This window comes from Sminthopsis crassicaudata, chromosome 1, assembly GCF_048593235.1.
Source record: "Sminthopsis crassicaudata isolate SCR6 chromosome 1, ASM4859323v1, whole genome shotgun sequence".
Taxonomy (NCBI): domain Eukaryota; kingdom Metazoa; phylum Chordata; class Mammalia; order Dasyuromorphia; family Dasyuridae; genus Sminthopsis; species Sminthopsis crassicaudata.
Window position 1 is genome coordinate 591,389,748 of NC_133617.1, and position 20,661 is coordinate 591,410,408.

The following is a 20,661-nucleotide window of genomic DNA, read 5'->3' on the forward strand; positions in this document are numbered from 1 at the left end:
GGTATAGTGCTAAATATATAGACCAGTTTAGGTAGTATTGTCATCTTTATTATATTTGCTCACCCTATCCAAGAGCATTAAATAGTTTTCCAATTGGTTAGATCAGACAATTTGTGTGGAAAGTGTTGTAATTTTGCTCATATAGTTTCTGATTTCCCTTGGCAAATAGATTCCTAAATATTTTATATTATCGGTAGTTACTTTAAATGAAATTTCTTTTTGTATCTCTAGCTGTTGGATTTTGTTATTGATATATAAGAAGCTGATGACTTATGTAGGTTTATTTTATATCCTGCAAGTTTGCTAAAGGTGTGGATTATTTGTAATAGCTTTTTAGTAGAATCTCTGGGGTTCTCTAAGTATACCATCATATCAGCAAAGAGTGATAATTTGGTTTCCTTACCTACTCTAATTCCTTTAATCTCTTTCTCCACTCTTATTGCCAAAGCTAGCATTTCTAATACAAAATTGAGTAGTAATGGTGACAGTGGGCAACCTTGTTTCACTCCTGATCTTATTGGGAATGGTTGCAGTTTATCCCATTACCTATGATGTTTACTAATGGTTTTAAATAAATGCTACTAATTATTTTAAGGAAAAGTCCATTTATTCCTATACTCTCAAGTGTTTTTAATATGTTGGATGTTGGATTTTATCAAATGCTTTTTCTGCATCTATTGAGATGATAATATGGTTTTGTTAATTTGGTTATTAATATGGGCAATCAAACTGATAATTTTCCTAATATTGAACCAGCCCTGCATGATCCTACTTGATCATGGTGTATTATTCTGGGGATGATTTTCTGTAGTCTTTTTGCTAATATCCTATTTAAGATTTTAGCATCAATATTCATTAGGGAGATTGGTGTATACTTTTCTTTCTCTGTTTCAACCTACCTGGTTTAGGTATCAGTACTATGTCTGTGTCATAAAAGGAATTTGGTAGGACTCCTTCATTCCCTATTTTTTCAAATAGTTTATATAGCATTGGGGCTAATTGTTCTTTAAATGTGTGGTAGAATTCACATGTAAATCCATCTGGTCTTGGGGATTTTTTTTTTAGGGAGTTGATTAATACCTTGTTCTATTTCTTTTTCTGAAATGGGACTATTTAAGCAATTTATTTCCTCCTCTGTTAATCTGGGAAGCCTATATTTTTGGAGGTAGCTATCCATTTCACTTAGGCTATCAAATATATTGGCATAAAGTTGGGCAAAGTAACTCCTTATTATTTCTCTAATTTCCTCTTCATTGGTGGAAAGTTCTCCCTTTTCATTTTTAAGACTAATAATTTAGTTTTCCTCTCTCCTTTTTCTAATCAGATTTACCAAAGGTTTATCTATTTTATTGTTTTTTTCATAAAACTAACTCTTAGTTTAATTTATTAGTTCAATAGTTGTTTTTTTTTTTACTTTCAATATTATAAATTTCTCCTTTTAATTTTAGAATTTCAAGTTTAGTATTTGATCAGGGGTTTTAATTTGATCTTTTTCTTTTTTTTTCCTGAAGCTGGGGTTAAGTGACTTGCCCAGGGTCACACAGCTAGGAAGTGTTAAGTGTCTGAGACCAGATTTGAACTGCTCTATCCACTGCACCACCTAGCTGCCCCCTAATTTGATCTTTTTCTAGCTTTTTAAGTTGCAAGACCAATTCATTGATCTTCTCTTTCTCTATTTTATTCAAGTAAACCTCTAAAGATATAAAATTTCCCCTTATTACCACTTTGGCTGCATCCCATAAATTTTGGTATGATGTCTCATCATTGTCCTTATCTTGAGTGAAATTATTGATTGTGTCTATAATTTGCTGTTTCACCCAATCATTTTTTTAAGATGAGATTATTTAGTTTCCAATTACTTTTTGGTCTATTTACCCCCAACTTTTTGTTTAATGTAGCTTTTATTGCATCATGATCTGAAAAGAAAGCATTTACTATTTCTGCCTTCTTGCATTTAATTTTAAGGTCTTTATGTCCTAATATATAGTCAATTTTTGTATAGGTTCTATGAATTGCTGAGAAGAAAGTATACTCCTTTCTGCCACCATTCAGTTTTCTCCAAAGATCTATCATACCTAATTTTTTAAATATTCTATTTATCTCCTTAATTTCTTTCTTATTTGTTTTGTGGTTTGATTATCTAATTCTGAGAGTGCAAGGTTGAGATTTCCCACTATTATAATTTGCTGTTGGACCTCCTTCCTTGCTTAGATTCTCTTTTCAGACTTCTCTATTCACTCTATGTATCTTCAATAACTAAAGCTATAATGGATTTTTTCTTACCTCATTCTATTTCTTTCATTTAAAAACTGATCCATGTTCCATCACAGACACATCAAGATTCTACTATATTCACTTCATAGTTTTATGATCTAAGTCTTTCAGAATGGAGCCTATCACCAGATGCTCCTTGCTTTTGAAATCAGCACAGGTATAAGAAAGGAGGGGATGTTGGTGTGGGTGGACATATGACATAGACTGGCACCTATTTTATCTACTATCATTATGTGGCCTAGATAGTTAAGACAGCTTCCCCTTTTCTCCACCACACTTTCCCCCATCCTTCTGGGTAGAACCAAGACAACATTGAGTAAAGAGAACATACTGCTACGGTATCCCAAATGCCTCTGCCCCAGAGTCTAGTCATTACACACTGAAGATCCAAGAGGGAAGAAGGGACCATCATCCTGGGTCAATTGCCTTTCCATTTGTGAAGCTAGCATCTACTCAGCTCTCCCTTACCATGTGACTAAGGAGAGTGGAAGATAATTTCTGGGGAGCAGAGAGGAGTTGCCACGACTTTGTCCTGGCTCCAACCTCAAAACTAACATTATATGGTTCTTCCAATCCCCTTTGCCTTTGACTTCTTCATCCTCAAGTTAAATCCTCACAAACAATGGGATAAAGAGGGACAGAAGAGCCTCTCTGATACCTCTTGAAACACTAAGTAGAACTAGTGACCTCCATCACGATGACTTTCATGACTGACAAGATCACTGTCCAAATTGATCTACTAGCTGTCTCTCCCTCACACAAGGCATTTCATCTTCTATCTCATTGTCTTTGCTAGGTTGCCTGCCACACTTGCCATTTATTTCCTCTTTACTCTACCTCTTAGAATCTCTTGTTGCCTTTGTAATGGCATTCCATATAGATGGAAACCCATGAGTGACAGTGTTAGAAAAACCCATCCTCTCAGCATTACTTCATGACAAAGTCCTAAGGGGAGAGGTAATGAGGTTAGGAGAGTGAATCCAGAAGGGTTACTACTCTATGACCTCTCTTTGCAAAAAAAAAAAAAAAAAAAAAAAAAAAAAAAAAAGTCCTTTTACAGGCTAAATATCCTTTAATGTTTATAATCTTAATAAGCATTATCTCCAGCCCTCTGGTTACCTTTCCTTGGACATGACCCAGATTGTCAATGCCCTTTCTAAAATGTGGTACCCACAACTGAATACAATGGGCAAAATCACTTTGGGGAAATGGGCATAGTGGAAGAATTAGCTTCAGTACTCTTATTCTAAAATAATACTTTTTATTTTTATTTTTAAGAATATCTTAAAAAGAAAAGTTTGGTTGAAGTAATTTTTATATTTTAATAATGTCTCTGTTTAAGGATTGGATCTGAGGAAGAATAAAGCTGGCCATTGCTTGAATTCTTCTAAGAAACTGGAAACCATGTCAGAACATCTCTTTAATGTGACCTTGTGAGCCAAGTATGGAATGGTGAAGGAAATTACAAAGCCTTCTCTGTAGAATGATGACAGAGCTCCATGTATGAAAAGAATCACACCATGGGGAACATGGAGGGTCCACAGGAGCTTTAATTATTACTCACCAGTTGTAAGATATCCCAGTTTTAATCCATCTTGGCAGTCAGGAGGACATTACCAAATGCCTGCTTTGCACTCTGGCTTGCTCTGAACTCCTGGCTAGAAAAGCAAGCTAAGTGAATATTCACTCTGAAAGGAGGAATGGTTTCCTGTGTTGAGTACTCGTCATGGAGGTCCTTCGGGTGAGCAAATTGGAAACTCATATTTTATTCTTCTCTTGACTCCATTCCCCAAAGTTCAAAATGTCTCAGCTCTGAACTGAAACAGTTGTCCTGAGGGTTGGACTAAACAAATCAGAAGCCATCAGATTCAATGACTACTTTTGTTATTATAATAGGATATGCTTCAAATCTTGAGCCTGAGCCTTCTGGAGAAAAAAAGAGTCAACTACTTGATTTTCAGAGGAGCATCATCTTTTTCTGGTAAAAATTGGTCATTCCATTAGCCAAAAACAGTGTACTTTTGTGGGTCTTCAAAATAAGACAATTCTTCTTTCTCACTGGCAGAATCAGGTTCATATGAAAGGACTTTCTTTGAACTTAGGGCTGTTTAAAAACAATAATAACAATAATGGCATCTACACAGATTTTCTTTAAAAGATTTTCTTTTTTTTTCATATATTCCATTTGTTAGAAAATCTTCCATTCTTTTTTATTCATTTTTGATACACATTGCTTTCTGAATCATGTTGGGAAAGAAAAATTAGAACAAAAGGAAAAAAAAAAAAAACATGGGAGAAAAAAAAACCCCAGAAAAAAAAAGTGAACATAGTTTATATTGATTTATATTCAATCTCCATAGTTCTTTTTCTGGATCCAAATGGCGTTTTCTATCCGAAGTCTATTAGATTGCTTTGGATCACTGAACCACTGAGAAGAACCAAATCTTTCATAGTTGATCATTACACAATCTTGCTGTTATTATGTATAATATATTCCTGGTTCTGCTTGTTTTGCTCAGCACCAGTTCGTGTAAATCTTTCCAGGCTTTTCTAAAATCAGCTTGTTCATCATTTTTTAATAGAACAATAATATTCCATTACATTTATATATTACAACTTGTTTAGCCACTCCTCAATTGATGGGCATCTACCCATTTCCCAATTCTTTGATACCACAAAAAGAGCTGCTACAAATATTTTTGCACATGTGGGACCTTTTCCTCCTTTATGATTTCCTTGGGATACAGACCCATAGCACTTTAAGATTTTCAAAGCACTTTAAAAATATTATGTCATTTGATTATTACAATAATCCTGGAAGCTAGGAGCTATTATTATCCTGACTTTACAGATGAGGAAAGTGAAATTAAGCAGAGGTGTGGTCTTTCCCAAACTCCAGAGTTAAGTATCTGAGGACAGATTTGAAATCAGATCTTCTTGACTTTAAGCCCAAGTGTTCTATCTATTGTACCACTTTAAACAGAATTGTTTTCAAACATAAGTTAGTTGAAACTGAAAATAAAAGGAAAACTGAAGAAAAGTAGAGAACATGTGATCTCCTTAAAGGACAATGTACACAGAAAGGTAAAGGATCAATTAGATTATAATCTTGGGTATAGGGACTGTCTTTTGTCTATATGTATCCTCAGCACTTAGCACAGTGCCTGACAGTAGGCATTTAATACATGTTTATTAATTAATTCACTGACTTAGAAATGAGTTCACATTGGAACTATGCCCAAAGAGCTATCAAACTGTGCATACCCTTTTGACCCAGCAGTGTTTCTACTGGGCTTATATCCCAAAGAGATCTTAAAGAAGGGAAACGGACCCACATGTGCAAAAATGTTTGTGGCAGCTCTTTTTGTGGTGGCCAGAAACTGGAAACTACATGGATAGCCATCAATTGGAGAATGGCTGAATAAATTATAGTATATGAATATTCTGTAAGAAATGACCAGCAGGATGATTTCCAAGAGTTCTGGAGAGACATACCTGAACTGATGCAAAGTGAAATGAGCAGAACCAGGATATTATTGTGCACAGCAACAAGATTATATGATGTTCAATTCTGATGGACGTAATTCTTTTCAACAATGAGATGATTCAAACCAGTTCCAAATCAGTTTAGTGATTAAGAGAACCATCTATATCCAGAGAGAGAACTGTGGGAACTGAGTGTGGTTCACAACATAGAATTTTCACTCTTTTTGTTGTTTGCTTGCATTTTATTTTGCTTCTCTTTTTTCTTGTGTGACACACTAATTGTATAAATATGTATGCATATATTGGATTTAACATATATTTCTATTATGTTTAATATATATTGGACTACTTGCCATCTAGCGAAAGGCATGGAGGGAGGGAGGGAATTGGAACATAAGGTGTTGCAAGGGCTAATATTGAAGAATTGTCCACACATATGTTTTGAAAAATAAAAACAAAAACAAAAACAAAAAAAGAAATGAAGTCACAATTGGAATGGGAGAAGGATAAAAACTCAATACAAGACAAGTATCAGTGAAAGAGGTAGGAGACACAGCATTCAATGCCATCTAACAAATATTTATTAAGCTCCTGAGCACATTGTGCTAGGTGATAGGGGAATAACAAAGATTACATAAGACAGGGTCCCTTTTCTCATGGAGTTTATAATCTAGTTGAGGAATATAATACAAAGATCACCACCACCAGTATTAAAGAAATATAAACCAAAACATTTCTGAGAGAGAATGCCATCCCTCACTAAACTCACACTCAGAGAAGCCTTAATGGAGCAAATGATATCTGAGTTTGGCTTCAAAGTATGGCTTAGGATTCAACAGAGAAGAGGGAGATGGAAGAGAAAATAGGACATTCCAAGCATCATATAAGACCATCATAAAACAATTAAAGTACTTTTCACTTTGACAATTGTTGTTGTTGTTACTTCATCCTAAATTTGTAATTTCATCAGTGTAAGGAATTCCTAGATTGAAAACTTCCCCCCCCCCCCCTTTGATGTAGCTCAGGTCTTTATAATTTATCATCAAATAGTTGTCCTTACCACTGAAAGGATTAATTGACTTGTCCATGATTACACAACTAATGTATATCAGGGTCAAGACTTGGAATATTGATTATTATGGTAAATGCTTATTAAATGATAATTGATAAATAGTGATTATCTTAAATATATTAATACACTATTAATAATTGCTCATTTCTATGCTGCCATAAAAGTACTTTACTCATAATATTCCTGTGTTTTAAATAATTCAAGAATGATTTTTATCATTTTGCAAATGAAGAAATTGAGACCCAGAGGGATGAAGTGATGTGCAAAAGATCAAAAAGCTAGTCAGCATGGAAGTTGAGATTTGAATTCAAGTCTCCTAAGTCCACATTTAGCATTCTTTTTCACATACCATAGAGGTCCTTAAAAACTGAATCTACCAAATTATTAGTAGAACATCTTTGGTTAGTATATTCTAAGTTTATTCTTCATTTCAATATTGTTGATCTAAAAGCACAGAGGTTAAAATTATAATCTAGATAAGAGATTCATGCAATGACTCATTATGATTCTATCTGTAAAAAACACAGGTTATTCAAATAAAGTTCAAATATTTTGAAAACTCAAATGTCTTCCTCTTCCTTTCCTCTCTCTTCGTCTCCAAATTCTACCCCTCTGAACAATATTGGTAGATATGCCATTTCCTGGCATTGTTGTAGTTTCTAGAGGCAATTTAATAGGACAGACTTACAATTTGTGTTTTTATTGAATTTTATTGTGATATTTTGATACATTGTTAAAACATGCCAGGCACACTTTCAACTCTTCTCTTCCCTAGCTAATAAATGAGTGTCTAGTAATATAGGGGGTAGCTAAGTGGTTCAGTGGATGCAATATCTGATTTGAAGTCAATAAGACTTCTCTTCTTGGGTTCAAATCCAGCCTTAGACACTTCCTAGTTAAATGACCCTGAACAAGTCACTTAACATATTTACTTCAGTTTCTTATCTGTAAAAGGAAATGGAGAAGGAATCATTCCAGTATCTTTGCAATGAAAACTCCAAGTGGAATCAGAAAGAGTTGGACATGACTGTAACAACTGAACAACAATAAATAACATAAATTAACTTAGTCATTGTTTCCTGACTTTTGGAGAAAAGACATTTTATGAAAAATTGACTTTAAGGGAATGGATGCACAATGCAGAGTGTATTGGGGGGAGAGAGGTTTTCCACAATTTCTTCTTTGTATGTAAGTACCTAAAAATTCATATATATGTTGAACAAATTTCTCTGGAATTTTTCATTTATATACTTTTTGAACAACCAGGTTACTCTCTACATGCTGTAAGAGGCATTGTTTCCCAAATGATATAGGAAGGGGCTATCCAAACACCTGGAGATATCCACCCATTGTTTTGGAGAACTCAACTATTTTTCCATCTGATAAAAACATGACTCACTAACCCTACAGCAGAGGAGAGAATTATAAATGATCATTAATAACTTTTCCTTACTAGGTAAACACCATCTTCAGGATGGGCTGGAGCAGCCAAATAGAAATTTATCACAGTCAGGCTGCTTTTCTTTTTATAATACAACCCATTCCTCTTTCCCTTCCCCCACCTAGAAGTACAGGTGTGCCTAACTTGGTGCCATCTTGAAAATGCTGTTGGGCGAATCAGTTTTATGCAACCCAACCCTATTTTAGATGCACTGGTGGGGCTCATTACTTAAAAATAACTTGAGATATAAAGGGAAGACCTTTTGTGAAGAGGATAGTTTTCTTACTGATTGGTTTTGAAAGTTCCTATTATAACCCTCAGAAGTCACAGGTACAGCATCTCAATTAGGGGGCCAAATTATGACATGTGGGAGAGGGATTAACTCCCTTAATAACACAATCAGAAGAACTGAAAGGACATCTGAACAGGGAGTTGTGGCCTTGGTTACATGAATGGTCATAAGATCAGTTTATAGAGCTGGAGAAAACTTAGATTTCAACTCCCTCATTTCAGACATGAAACGAAGGTCACTAAACCATAATATGGAGTTCCATGGGCTACCTATTAACTTAGAAAACCTCATGTCTGTTTTATTACATTTTTATTTATTTTGTTCAATATATGTCCATTCAATTTTAATCTGACTCAGGCTACATTCAGGAATATTGTGGGCTGCACACATTTGACAGTTTTGCTTTAAACTTCCAAAGTAACATCTCATCTCAAGGGCTCAATACAATTTTATAACTCAATTCTGGGATCCAACATTTAATTCTAACATACAATCAGACTTTAAATATATATTATTACCTCATACTTTGTAATTATTCTGTTGTGCAATGTAGGAATATCATGAATTTTAACATCACTAATTCATCTCAATTTATTTGCTGGTGCTAATGAAAGTTCCTTATAAAAAAATATTTGGAGTCAACAGTTAAGACTATTCATTGAGGTCTATCTGTAATAGATATAGATAACAGAAATATATTTCTATATAGAATATATATATAATAGAAAGCTAGTTTTAGTGTGAAAGAATCTCACAAATTATTAAAAAATGGAAATAATTTGGGGCAGGTGATCATTACAATAATTAAATACTCCCTTGAACTCATTGGGTTTCTGTTTGCTTCCTTGTTTGCTTTCTGATTGGGCCTCAGAGCTTCTAGGAACTTGAGGCTCATGAGACTGCATGAGGAAAAAAACTTTCCCAATTTTCTTTCAAGTGCCACACAAGAAAAGACAATGTTGTCTTAGGGACCATTGTCCAATTTTTGAAACTTCTTGTCAAGGTTACCTCTCTATAGCTTCTGACATTATTAGAACACTATTGTTATTTGGTTCCTATTAACACTGTTCTTTCATGATTTTCCTTCTCCATGTAAATACTTTTTTTTTTCCTGAGAAGAGTTCATTTCATTATCCATTTCTAACCTACTGATGAAGACAGTCCCCCAACATTTCATTCTAGGACTTCTTCACTCTATACTCTCTCTTGGTGACCTCATCAGGTCCTCTGGGTTTGATATTATCAAATTTATCTATTCAGTTTAAGATTCCAAAATGTCAACTGCTTGATGGGCATCTCCCTTTGGAGGTTCCAAATAGAGATCATCATCTTCTCAAAATCTGCCCTTCCTTTAAAGTTTGCTATTTATATCCAGGATACCTCCACTTTCCTAGTTACCCAGATGTCCAACATTGGAATCAATACTGATTATCACTATTTCCCAATTCATACCTTACTTATATCCATTCAGTTAAGTTGTATTCATTTTTATCTCCACAATATCTGCTCCATGTTCTTTTCTTCATTCACATAATTTCCTAATTGACTTATTTCTATTTTCTTCTCTCCCTAACATCTTCAAAAACTTCCTGATTGTTAATTTTGATGTCATTTTTCCCATTCAAAAACCTGTTTTGTTTGTTCTCTATTATCCCTAGAATAAAATAAATGCAAACTCCTCAATGTGATGTTTAAAATCCTCTATAATCTAGCTTGTTTCTCTTTCCAAGCTAATTTAGTATCATTTATTCCTAATGTATTCTACATTCTAAACAGATAGGAATATTAGTTGCTCCCCAACCTGGACATTCCTTATTTTCTGCCTCTTCCATGCCATCTTTAAGGTCATTCTTTCTGTCTGAAATCTGCTCCCTCCTTGGCTCTGCTTCTCAAAATCTTTCTTTTTCAAGGCTCAGTTTAGGTGCCATTTCCCCCATGAAATTTCCCTTGCTCTCAATCTTTTTTTTTTTTTTCTCTCAAGTTATTTTATATGTAATGATTTGGGTACATGTTGTTTTCTCCAATAGAATGAAAACTCCTTTAGGGCAGCGACTGGTTTCTTCTTGTCTTTTTGTATTCTTGGTACCCAAATAGTGTCTTATATATCATAGATTTTTAATAATTGTCAAGTTGAAAGGAAACTTCCCTAATCCTCTTTTAGCCCAGAGTGATGTTGGACTTCATTTTCCTTTACCACCATATTTTCTGATACCTGCTTCTTGCTTTGCGTTAGCATTGCTCTGGCCTGCCCTTTCCTATTTCCAATGATATTATCTTCACACCTGGACTATTATCATAGTCCCATATTGCCTAGAGCACTGCCTTCCAGTACAACCATTTTATTATTTTTGATTTGATCTGGACATATATATATGGGCCAGTTGCACACCCTCCCTGACTGAAATACTCATGTGTATCCATCTAATTACTAATGTAATCCTGCCCTACTTTGTTCTCTTTTCCTTTCCCTCTCTCCCACTCCAATCAGTCTTCTTGACCCTTTGAATAATTTTCCTGGTCTCCTATCCATTGACAGATCCCTATTGTGTTGTTCATTTTCCAACTTATCTATTGCAGGACAGATCCTCAGTAGACTTACTAGATACCTTCTCAGACTTGTGGCAGAGATGGATTTAGTCTCATGCCATTTTGTAGCTCAGAGCTCCTGATTCCCGTGGGGTTATATGGTCAACTCAATTCCTTTCTACAGGCATTTATTGCTTGTTGAATGAATAAATGAATTTTTGCCACACACTTTTAGATGCTGGAGATACAAAGACAAAAATGGAATATTCCTATCATCATGGGGGGGGATAGTATAGTAGAATATAGAATAGGAAAAAATGGAGAGTACTCTTGTGGACAAGGGCAATGAAGTCTTCATGTAGAAAGCTGCAATTGAGTTAAGATTCTGAGGGGTACAGATAGAGGGGTTGTATTCCAGGCAAAGACCGTGGCTTGTTCAAATGCCCAGAGGTGGAAGATGGAAATGGAGCATTAAAAAGAGTTGAAATTATTTAAACTTGCTTATTCTCTTGAATTCTACTTTTTATTCGGGTGTAGAAGATAGAGCGAAACCTTTATCAATTCAGGGTACTTAAAAATAACATCAATGAAGGTGAGGGAGGAGAGAAGCTGCATTGGAAATGATTAGTTATATAAAAGCCACAATGACTGGGGTCTAGGAGAAAGAAAAAAAGAATGGGAATGAGCAAGAAGAAGGGGAAGATGGGAAAGGAGGAAAGGAAGAAGTGGAAAGGAAGAGGGATAAAGAGGTGCATTTATATTGAAAATTAAAGCATAAACTGAAGAGAAACAGCTGCTAGTGTCACAAATGAGGGGGAAAAAAAGCACATTTTACTTAATTGTCCCTTTGACCTTTATGGAATCATTACCATTGGCTAGGCCTTTGCCTGCCATGTGACTCCTCCCCAGGGTTTTGTTCTTCTTTACCTGGCATAGTCAGGGGAAGAGGTATTCCTCTTTATCCAAATGAGACTTCACCTAAAAGCACCAAGCTCATATCCACTTACTGATGCTTTTCCTTGTTCAACAGGCCCCCTGTCCTATATGAAGTTGCAGGAATAGTTTTCCCAAGTATAACTTTGACTACTTCTCCCAGAACGGTTTCTAATAGTCTCTAAAAGAACCAGTTTCTCCAGCATATGCTTCAAGATCCTCCCCCCCTTGCCTATCCCTTCTATTTTTTTTTCTTCCCAGCTGGATGCTGCTCTAGCCAATCACACCTACTCAGACTACGTCTACATGATGCTGTGGCATCTGGTCAATCCAGTCAAATATTCAGTTAATCATTGAGATGTTTTGTCTACATAAGGCCAAACATCTGGACTGGCTGAATATTTTACTATCCTGACTAAATTTAAAAAATAAAAAAGACTGAATCGACCAGATGTTTTGGCATTATGTAGTCACAGCTTTACTATCTTCCGTATATGACTTCATAGTTTGTCTTGATGCACAGCATTCTCCCCACCTGGAGAAGCCTCCCTCCGCCTCTATTTCATACCATATTTTCCTCCCTTCTACTGTTTATTCAGAATGCCTCTGTCCTAGAAGAACATTACTAGGGTCTGATAATCTCTCCTGCTTTGCTAATCAATTTTATTCATGTAACTATTTACAGCTTTTATTACTATTTTTAAATGAGGTTCTTTTTATGTCTCTATGCTTTTTTTTTTTTCTCACATGCAGTTATTGTCAGTGCCTATAGGGCAGGAATTCAATGTTATGAATTAACACCTGCAGTAAATTGTGACTATTTATTTCACCTGACCCTTAAGAGGTAGGTAGTGTAAATGCCCATGGCCCAACGTGGGCAGCTGAATGAGGTATGATAGATTCCACTTGTGATCATCTGAGCTTTTAGTGTTTACTGGAGTGGGGGAGGACAAGTACTTGCAGTAAGATTGAACTGAGCTATACACTTGGTTAACTCCCCCGTCCCTCATACATTTTAACTTCCTGAAATTCAAAGTCTTGAATATGTGCCTTAAAACTCACTTCACAGTCCTGGGATCTCAGGGCTCTGTGGACATCCAGGTGTGATCCCAGTCTGGATTTTCAATTCTCATCTAAAGTTGACTCTGCCTGCTTGGTGCTAGACAGGGATTTACTCTTTTCTTGCAGGGCATGGTAGATAAGATAGATATTCCCATTTAGCAGAGAAGAGAATTAGGACACAGAGATTAAGTACAGAGACAAGGAAGAGTAGAAAATATATGGATTCTAGACTTACTTGATCATTTGCCATGTGATTCAGATGCTTAACCTCCCTAGGCTCCAGTCTCCTAACTGCAGCCCTTCTGACAGTCTTCAAAAGTTGCTGTGGCTGAAATGTTTAAAATCCTGTAGACAAACTACTGGTGAATGTTTTTAACAGAGGTAGGCAGATCTTCAGATGACAGGTATCTGTGTCCATTACCAGGATCACATTCCAGACCTTTTGAGCTTGGTACAACTTACCAGGGCTCATGCTCTGTTGCTGTGGTTCATCTTTCATTTTCCAAAAAGAACAATGACATCATGGGATGATGTCTTGCTTTACTTGTGAATTGGCTTTAAGTGAGGCAGAGTTGTGCATGCAAAGTTGCCAGTCTCATTCTCTCCCAGGGTTATTCAAGTCCAGTGGCAAGATAAAAGTCAAGATGACTGGAGCTGATCTGGGGATGCAATGGATGACTTTGTTGTCTTTCACGTCTGACTCTAAGCACTCCAATTTGGCTGCTTCAGCCACCTTTATGGCCTGGAACAAATTGTTCTCATTTGTCTGTATCACAGGGGAAGTCTTTACATGTTTAATGCAGATACCCCTCCTAACTCCCAGGTGAGTTTATGAGATCAGTGGACCCCTTACATCCAACCACTCCTTTTCTTCCACTATAAAAAGCTAGCCCCATCATTCAGGTATATATCATCTTTTACCTAGACCACTTCAATAGCCTCCTATTTGACCTGACCCTTTGTACTCCAATCCATCTTCTACACCACTGCGATATTGATTTTCAGAAAATACAGGTGTTATCATTTCATTCACTTTTCCAATAAATTCCAGTGGTTCTCCATATCTTCAAACAATGGCAGCTAAGTGGTTTATTATTATTATTTTTTAATTTAAATAAATCCCTCTGGCAGTCTGATAAAGCCTATGGACCTTTCCAGAACAATAATTTTAAATGTATAAAATAAAATATGTAGTAACACAAAGGAAACCAATTATACTGACAGTTATCAAAACATAAAATAAATTTTATAGATCCCAGAAATCTTCAAAGATGAAATACAAACTTTTCTGTTTGGCATTTAAAATCCTTTATACAACAGTTCTCCTACTTAAATTATGGTCTTGAATATTCAACCTGAAATTTTTACTGTTCCTCACATTCCTCATTACTTGTTTCTCATTCATTCTCCAAAATTCCTCATGTTCCTCATTCCTTCTCCAATCTTCACATTTTTGAATTGTCTTTGCCCTAAGCCTAGAATGCACTACCCATTTCTTCCTTTTAGACTTCCCAACTTTTTTCAGGGTTCTCTGGTCAATAGCTGCCTTGTTCCTTGCCCTGAAAATGATTTCTTAACTACTTTATGCCTACATATATACTTATGCTATAAGTATATACTTATCTATGCATGCACACACATATAACCATACATGTGCATATATGCATGCATGCATGTATATTTGAAAGATGTCTTCTCTGGCTAGATCATCAAATATTTGAAAGAAAAGAGCATCTCACTTTTGTCTCTGAATTCCTGGCATCCAGTACAGTTCCTGTACAAGTCAGGTACTCAATAAATGCTTGTAATCAATTGATAGTACCATACAATATCAGGATATAAATATATAAAATGAAAGATCCCAAATGTTCTTTATCCAATGTCTTTCCCAACAACTAGGTAGAATACTTGTGGACAAAAGCATAGAAAACTATCATTTGTTAGAGTGTTTATGTTATCTTCATTTGGTTTAATCATTTAGTATTAAAATAACCATTTATGCACCACACAAAAAAAAACTTTTTAAAAAAACATAAGCATATTTTTGAGGACTCACAACAAAACAGGCAACCTTATTAATGGTGAAGAAATCTTGGTGACTTTTGATAAAGGTTCTCAATCCTAAGATTATCCTAACATTAATAAAAGGCTAGAAGGTTTTATTTGGAATGTTTGAAATGAGCACAGTTCATCAGACAGTGAAACCGAGTCAATCCAGAGGACCATCAGTCAAAAAAGATGGCTTTCAAAAAAAGATGTTTTTGTGGATCAGGTAAAATGAGTTAATATCATGATCTAATCTAAAAGGGGAAAAACGTTAAAAGAATAATATTGAGCAGATGTGGAAGAGAGAGACCAGACTGCTGTCTGCATTTAATTACCTAGAGAGAAGATTGTCTTCCAGTCTTCTCTCCAGGTAAGAATCTCTTTCTTCCCTCTTCTTTCTTTTCTCAGATATATTCTATATTTGGTTATTTAGAGGCAGTAACTAAAGGAAATGGAATTCACATTTGTAGGCTCTTTTTCCCTATGAGGTCTAGTTGCATCTTACAGCATGAATCTATGATGAATTATAGCAAAAAGAAAAGGCAGAAACAAACATGAGCCAAGGAGTTAAGGAAAATGAAATCAACAGAGGATTGGATATGTTGAACCGGCTACAAAAATGCATAGAGGTAGTTGCTGGGGCTGTTCCACATCATTTTTTAAAATATGAGAGCACTTAAGAATAATTGCATATAACAAGCATGTATGTAGCAAGGTGATTTATCTCATTAGGTATGTGATGCTGGCAAAAGGTTAAGTTCTCCCAAATCTTTTAGCAAGTTGATGGCATACATCTTTAAGGCCAACAAAAGACACTCTATAAACATTCAAAATAGTTACAAAAAAGAACTATAAATAGTTCTTAAAAGTTAACTGTAGAATTCATTAAGTAAAAAATATTATTATAAGTATATTAAGAAATGCAAACTAAACAGATAAACAAGATTAGAATATGACAATTCCAAATACTCTCTAGAATGTTTTCCAGAATATTATAAAGGAATGAGGACTGAAATCAATAGCTAAAGAATCTTTATGGGGCTTAGAGTTCACATACAGAAATTGTCATGGATTTAATTTTATCCCAATATTGTTTTGGTGATCCCAAAAAGTACTAATTAGAACTAGTCTTCTTCAAAAATTTAAGGGTTTTTCAGGTCTTTATTTCCTTAAAGCAGTTGAAAAAAAAAAAAAAAAGGAATCAAGGAGATGGAGTATGTGCTCAAGAGAGGAAAAGCATCTCCTGCTTTCTAGTAAGAAAAAATGGTACCAGCAGATAAAAGTCAAGCAGGCATGGGAACAGATTCAAACAACAGAAACCACAGACTTGCTTTTTTATGAATGACAGTGTTTGAGAATGTGACCCCTCTTAACCTCTCCACACCCCAATGTAGGAGTTGCTTCGACCCAGACAAGAACAGCAACAAGTTTCTACAGGAACTCACTTCACACCTCAGTTTTCTTTCTTGTTATCTTGGAGATTACAAAGCACATTTCGGCAGTATTCTGCATTCATCTAACCTTTGCCACATAGACCATATTAATATAGGGAGACAGGTTTATTTACCTCACACTTCAGACCCTATCAGGAAACTTGGTAGTGACAGTTGGATAAGGACATCATACCTTACTGAACTTGTTCTAAAAACAACAGCAGCCAAACCACTCATCTTCTCACACTCTGGAATGACCTTGGCCTATGGGCAGCCCCGTTTTTAAATGCAGCAGTGTGTGCTACTGTAGGTGCAGTCTCTGTGACATCTTGATGAGCTATGGGGCCTGCCACATATTTTAATAATGTTCTTAGAAATTCTAGCTCCGTCTACATGTACTTTAAACATCTATGGAGAAAAGGAGAAAGCAAGGCGCAGTGCTTAACTTGAACTGCATAGTTGCTTTTAGCAAGCAGAATGATGGCTTAGCTAGAAAAAAAAAAATCTTAATAGTCTCCTCCCATATTCTCTAGAACAGCAATTAAATCAGACATTCAAGTAATATAATCAAAAGAAGCGTTTTCATCTGGTACTACAGAATAAAAGCCTCTGAACCAAAATGAAAAAGAAGAAAAATAAACCTTAAGTAAACATAAAATTAGTTTTACGTATGAAATTCAAGAAAGAATTTCCTGATATAATAATTCTCATTTTTCTCTTTGAAATTGCTTTTTAAAATAATTCACAATGTTCTAAGAAAATTTTTTTGAGGTCAGTGCTCTCATTCAAACTGGAGGCTCTTAAGGCATTCTAAAGAAAACTCATTGTGGCCTAAACATGCTACTCCTATCTCACTTCCAAGGATTTTTACACAAGTACAGTTTGCACAGCAAAAGGAATTTAACCCCAACTTCAAATGAGTTTTTAACTGAGTGTTAACAGAGTTGGAACTAACTAATCATTCAGTCAGTGCTGACCTTCTCAAACTACATGTTTTCTAGGGTTTTAGATATGATGCTACTGTCTCATTGATGTAGCAATGCTCCCACATGTAGGTTTGGAGCCTCCAAATCATTATATTTAATCATCTCATTAGCTTTTATTAGTTCTCAAAAATCAGCATATACAGCCAGAAACACTTAGGAAGGCTTTTTTTGGATTTTATTTCTGAGGTTATCTCAACTTTTGGGGTTGAAAAGACAAAATTCAGTTGGTATATCGCGTAAGTGGTTACATGCAGACAGGAATAAAAACTATTTGAATTCAGAATTGGTCATATAAAATGCCGTTAGAAAAACATCATGGAATATGGACTACCCAGTATAACCCAATCATTTACTTACTTCATTGTGCAATTCATAAAAAGATAATTGTGTCTCAAAACTAGACAACAGGTTCATAAAATATTTCTTTTTACACTCTTAAGTGATGCTTTCAAGAACAATGGCTTTTTATAAGGCCATTTAGATTGCCATCACTTTTTCAGTGAGTTTTGGTGAACAATACTTTCTTTTTATCTTCTTTCTTTTTTCTCCCGCATGATCTTTTTGCTTTCTTCTCTTCTTCTCTTATTCACTGGATTCCGGGGATCATAGATTTCAAAAGTATCTTCATCCTGCATGCTTGCATCTTTTACCTTTCTGCTTTTATCCTCAAACTGAAGCACATGGGACATCCTACAGAGAAAGAGAAATGGTTCAATGATTTTGGCATGACAGAATTGAAGTCTGAAATTCTACACTACACTATCCTTGGCATAATACACTGCAACTATACTGGCACAGAATACAAGGATGGGCTTATTGTTTACTGGTGCTTTATACCACATGGCAACCGACTTCTCTGAAAACATTTAAATTTAAAAAATATGTCTGGAGCTTATTCCTTGGTTTTTATTTCTAGCACTGACCCCCTTTGCCTTATTTTTCATTTGAGGCACCTTCCCTGCTGGAAAAACATAACAAAACAAAACAAAGCCCTCCCACCCTGGAAATGAAACCGTCCACTGTCCTGTTTTAAGAACTTCCTTTAAAGGCTGCATTCAAGCACACGTACTCTGTCCACATCAGAGACTTCTCTTTCAATAGTTAATTGGGTCAGAGGTAGGGAATGTACTATAAAAATTCAAAACTGATGCCCAAATTTAAGAACAGGGCAATACTGGCTATATTATGACTTCCTTTTAAGGGGAAATAAATTTTTCTCTTGTAAAAGGAGACTAATTTATGTTCTGGCAATGCTTTCTGAGATAATTTCCTCTTCTTAGTATCAACTAAAGCAAATTCAATGATCCTGATATTTTTCTACTTTATCAAATTCTAACTGGCTTAAGGCATCAACACGTGCTTGAATTAGAAGTACTTATAAGCTGGCTATACTTAGCAGCAGGGAGGTCTGCAAGGGCTCAGCTTGCTCCCATTAGAAAGTGTCAGTGCTCTAGAAGCTAATGGTAAAGAAGTCAAAGGTGTTTTATAGATATAAATATAAATATTTATATATATATGTATATATACACACACACATAGATATATATAAATAAAGTTGTTGTTTTTTTTTTTTTTTTTGGGGGGGGGAGGAGGATTAGGTCTCCCTATCTTGTCTAAGCTGAAAGTATAATGATCACTTCATAGGCTAATCCTACTGCTGACTGGCAGAGAAGCTTTGGCTGTTCTGTTTCTGACCTGGGTAAGTTTGTGCCTCTGTAGACAGTCTGGTAGCTCCAGGAGAGCTCATCATAATATTATAAAGTAGAAAACCACCTGATCAGCCCAGAGCAGCTCAGAACTACTGCTGTAAAGAGATTTGTTAGCTTTAGCCTTCTTAGGAACAGGAATTACAGATGTGAGTTACTATGCCAGGCCCAAGGGAACAAATTTGAAGGCAGTAAAACAAACATTACCAAATGTAGAACTTTTAAGATGTTTTCATTAGTTACTTAAATGATGGTTTTTACCTGTACTTTTATAAGACACAAGAATCTGGGATAGAGGTGGTCTAACCTTGTATTTTCTTTCATTTTCAATAATAGCTTTTTATTTTCAAAATTCACGCAAAGATAGTTTTCAACTTTCACCCTTGCAAAACCTTTTGTTCCATATTTTTCTCCCTCCCTCCCTTCCTTCCCTTTTAGCCACATAGAAAGTAATCCAATATAAGTTAAATATATGCAATTCTTCTAAACAAATTTCTACATTTATCATGCTGCACAAGAAAAATCAGATCAAAAAGGACAAAAAAAAAAAAAAATTAGAGGAAAAAAAACCAAGCAAGTAAACAACAGCAAAAAAGGTGAAAATACTATACTGTGATCCACATTCAATCCCCTTAGCCCTCTTTCAGAAGCAGATAGTTCTCCCCAAAGCAGACAACTCTCCCCATCACAACTCATGAATCGCCACTTTCTAACCTTAGATATTTCAAAACTGCCTATTAGATTACTACACTCATTATTCCCTTTGTGACTTTTCAAACTGTATTTTATATTAATCCTACCTTTCATCCCTCAAAGAAGAGATTGTTTTGTTGATAGTATAGCTGACACCATTGAAAAGAACTTTATTTGGAAATAATTATAATGTTAATTAAATTTTTGAAATCTTAGTCAACACCACTACCAAACCTTGACCCACTACCAATGATGGACAGATAAGCCCACGAGGTCCAGGAATAATACACCTCCTCCACCTGCCCCAAACCATCAGACCTGCTTCCAACCCTGCTGCCACAGCCACTGTGTAAGGGAGTAACCCTTGTGGATATTCAGCAATTTAATTTAATTCAATAAACATTTATTAAGCATCTACTATGAGTCTAGGCAACTACATCTGCAGGTAATACAGGCCCCCACCTCCCCAAAAGTCATATTGCTGAAGATGAGAAAGTTCTAACTCACCAAGATTCATGATATTGTCAAATGGCTCAATATCAGAAACAGATATAATTTTATCAATGGAAATGACATCAAAGAAGATGCATTAGCATCAATTTTGTCAGTGTACCCTAAGAATATCTTTTTATCTGGCAAACAACTGAGGCTACCTATATGCTGTTTCCTATATTAGAATGTGAGTCCCTTGAGAGTAGTATTTCTTGCTTT

General features: G+C 35.4%; 1 protein-coding gene across 2 annotated transcripts in view; it reads right to left on the reverse strand.

The window, feature by feature from the left end:
* Window positions 1-16,147: 16,147 nt before the first annotated feature.
* CWC27 (CWC27 spliceosome associated cyclophilin) overlaps window positions 16,148-20,661 on the reverse strand; it is a 286,252-nt gene continuing 281,738 nt past the window's right edge. For both annotated transcript variants that reach the window (XM_074282412.1, XM_074282411.1), the window contains exon 14: window positions 16,148-18,241. In XM_074282412.1, coding sequence (XP_074138513.1) covers window positions 18,079-18,241 — 163 coding nt within the window. In that variant the 3' untranslated portion in view covers window positions 16,148-18,078. The remainder of the gene's footprint in view (window positions 18,242-20,661) is intronic.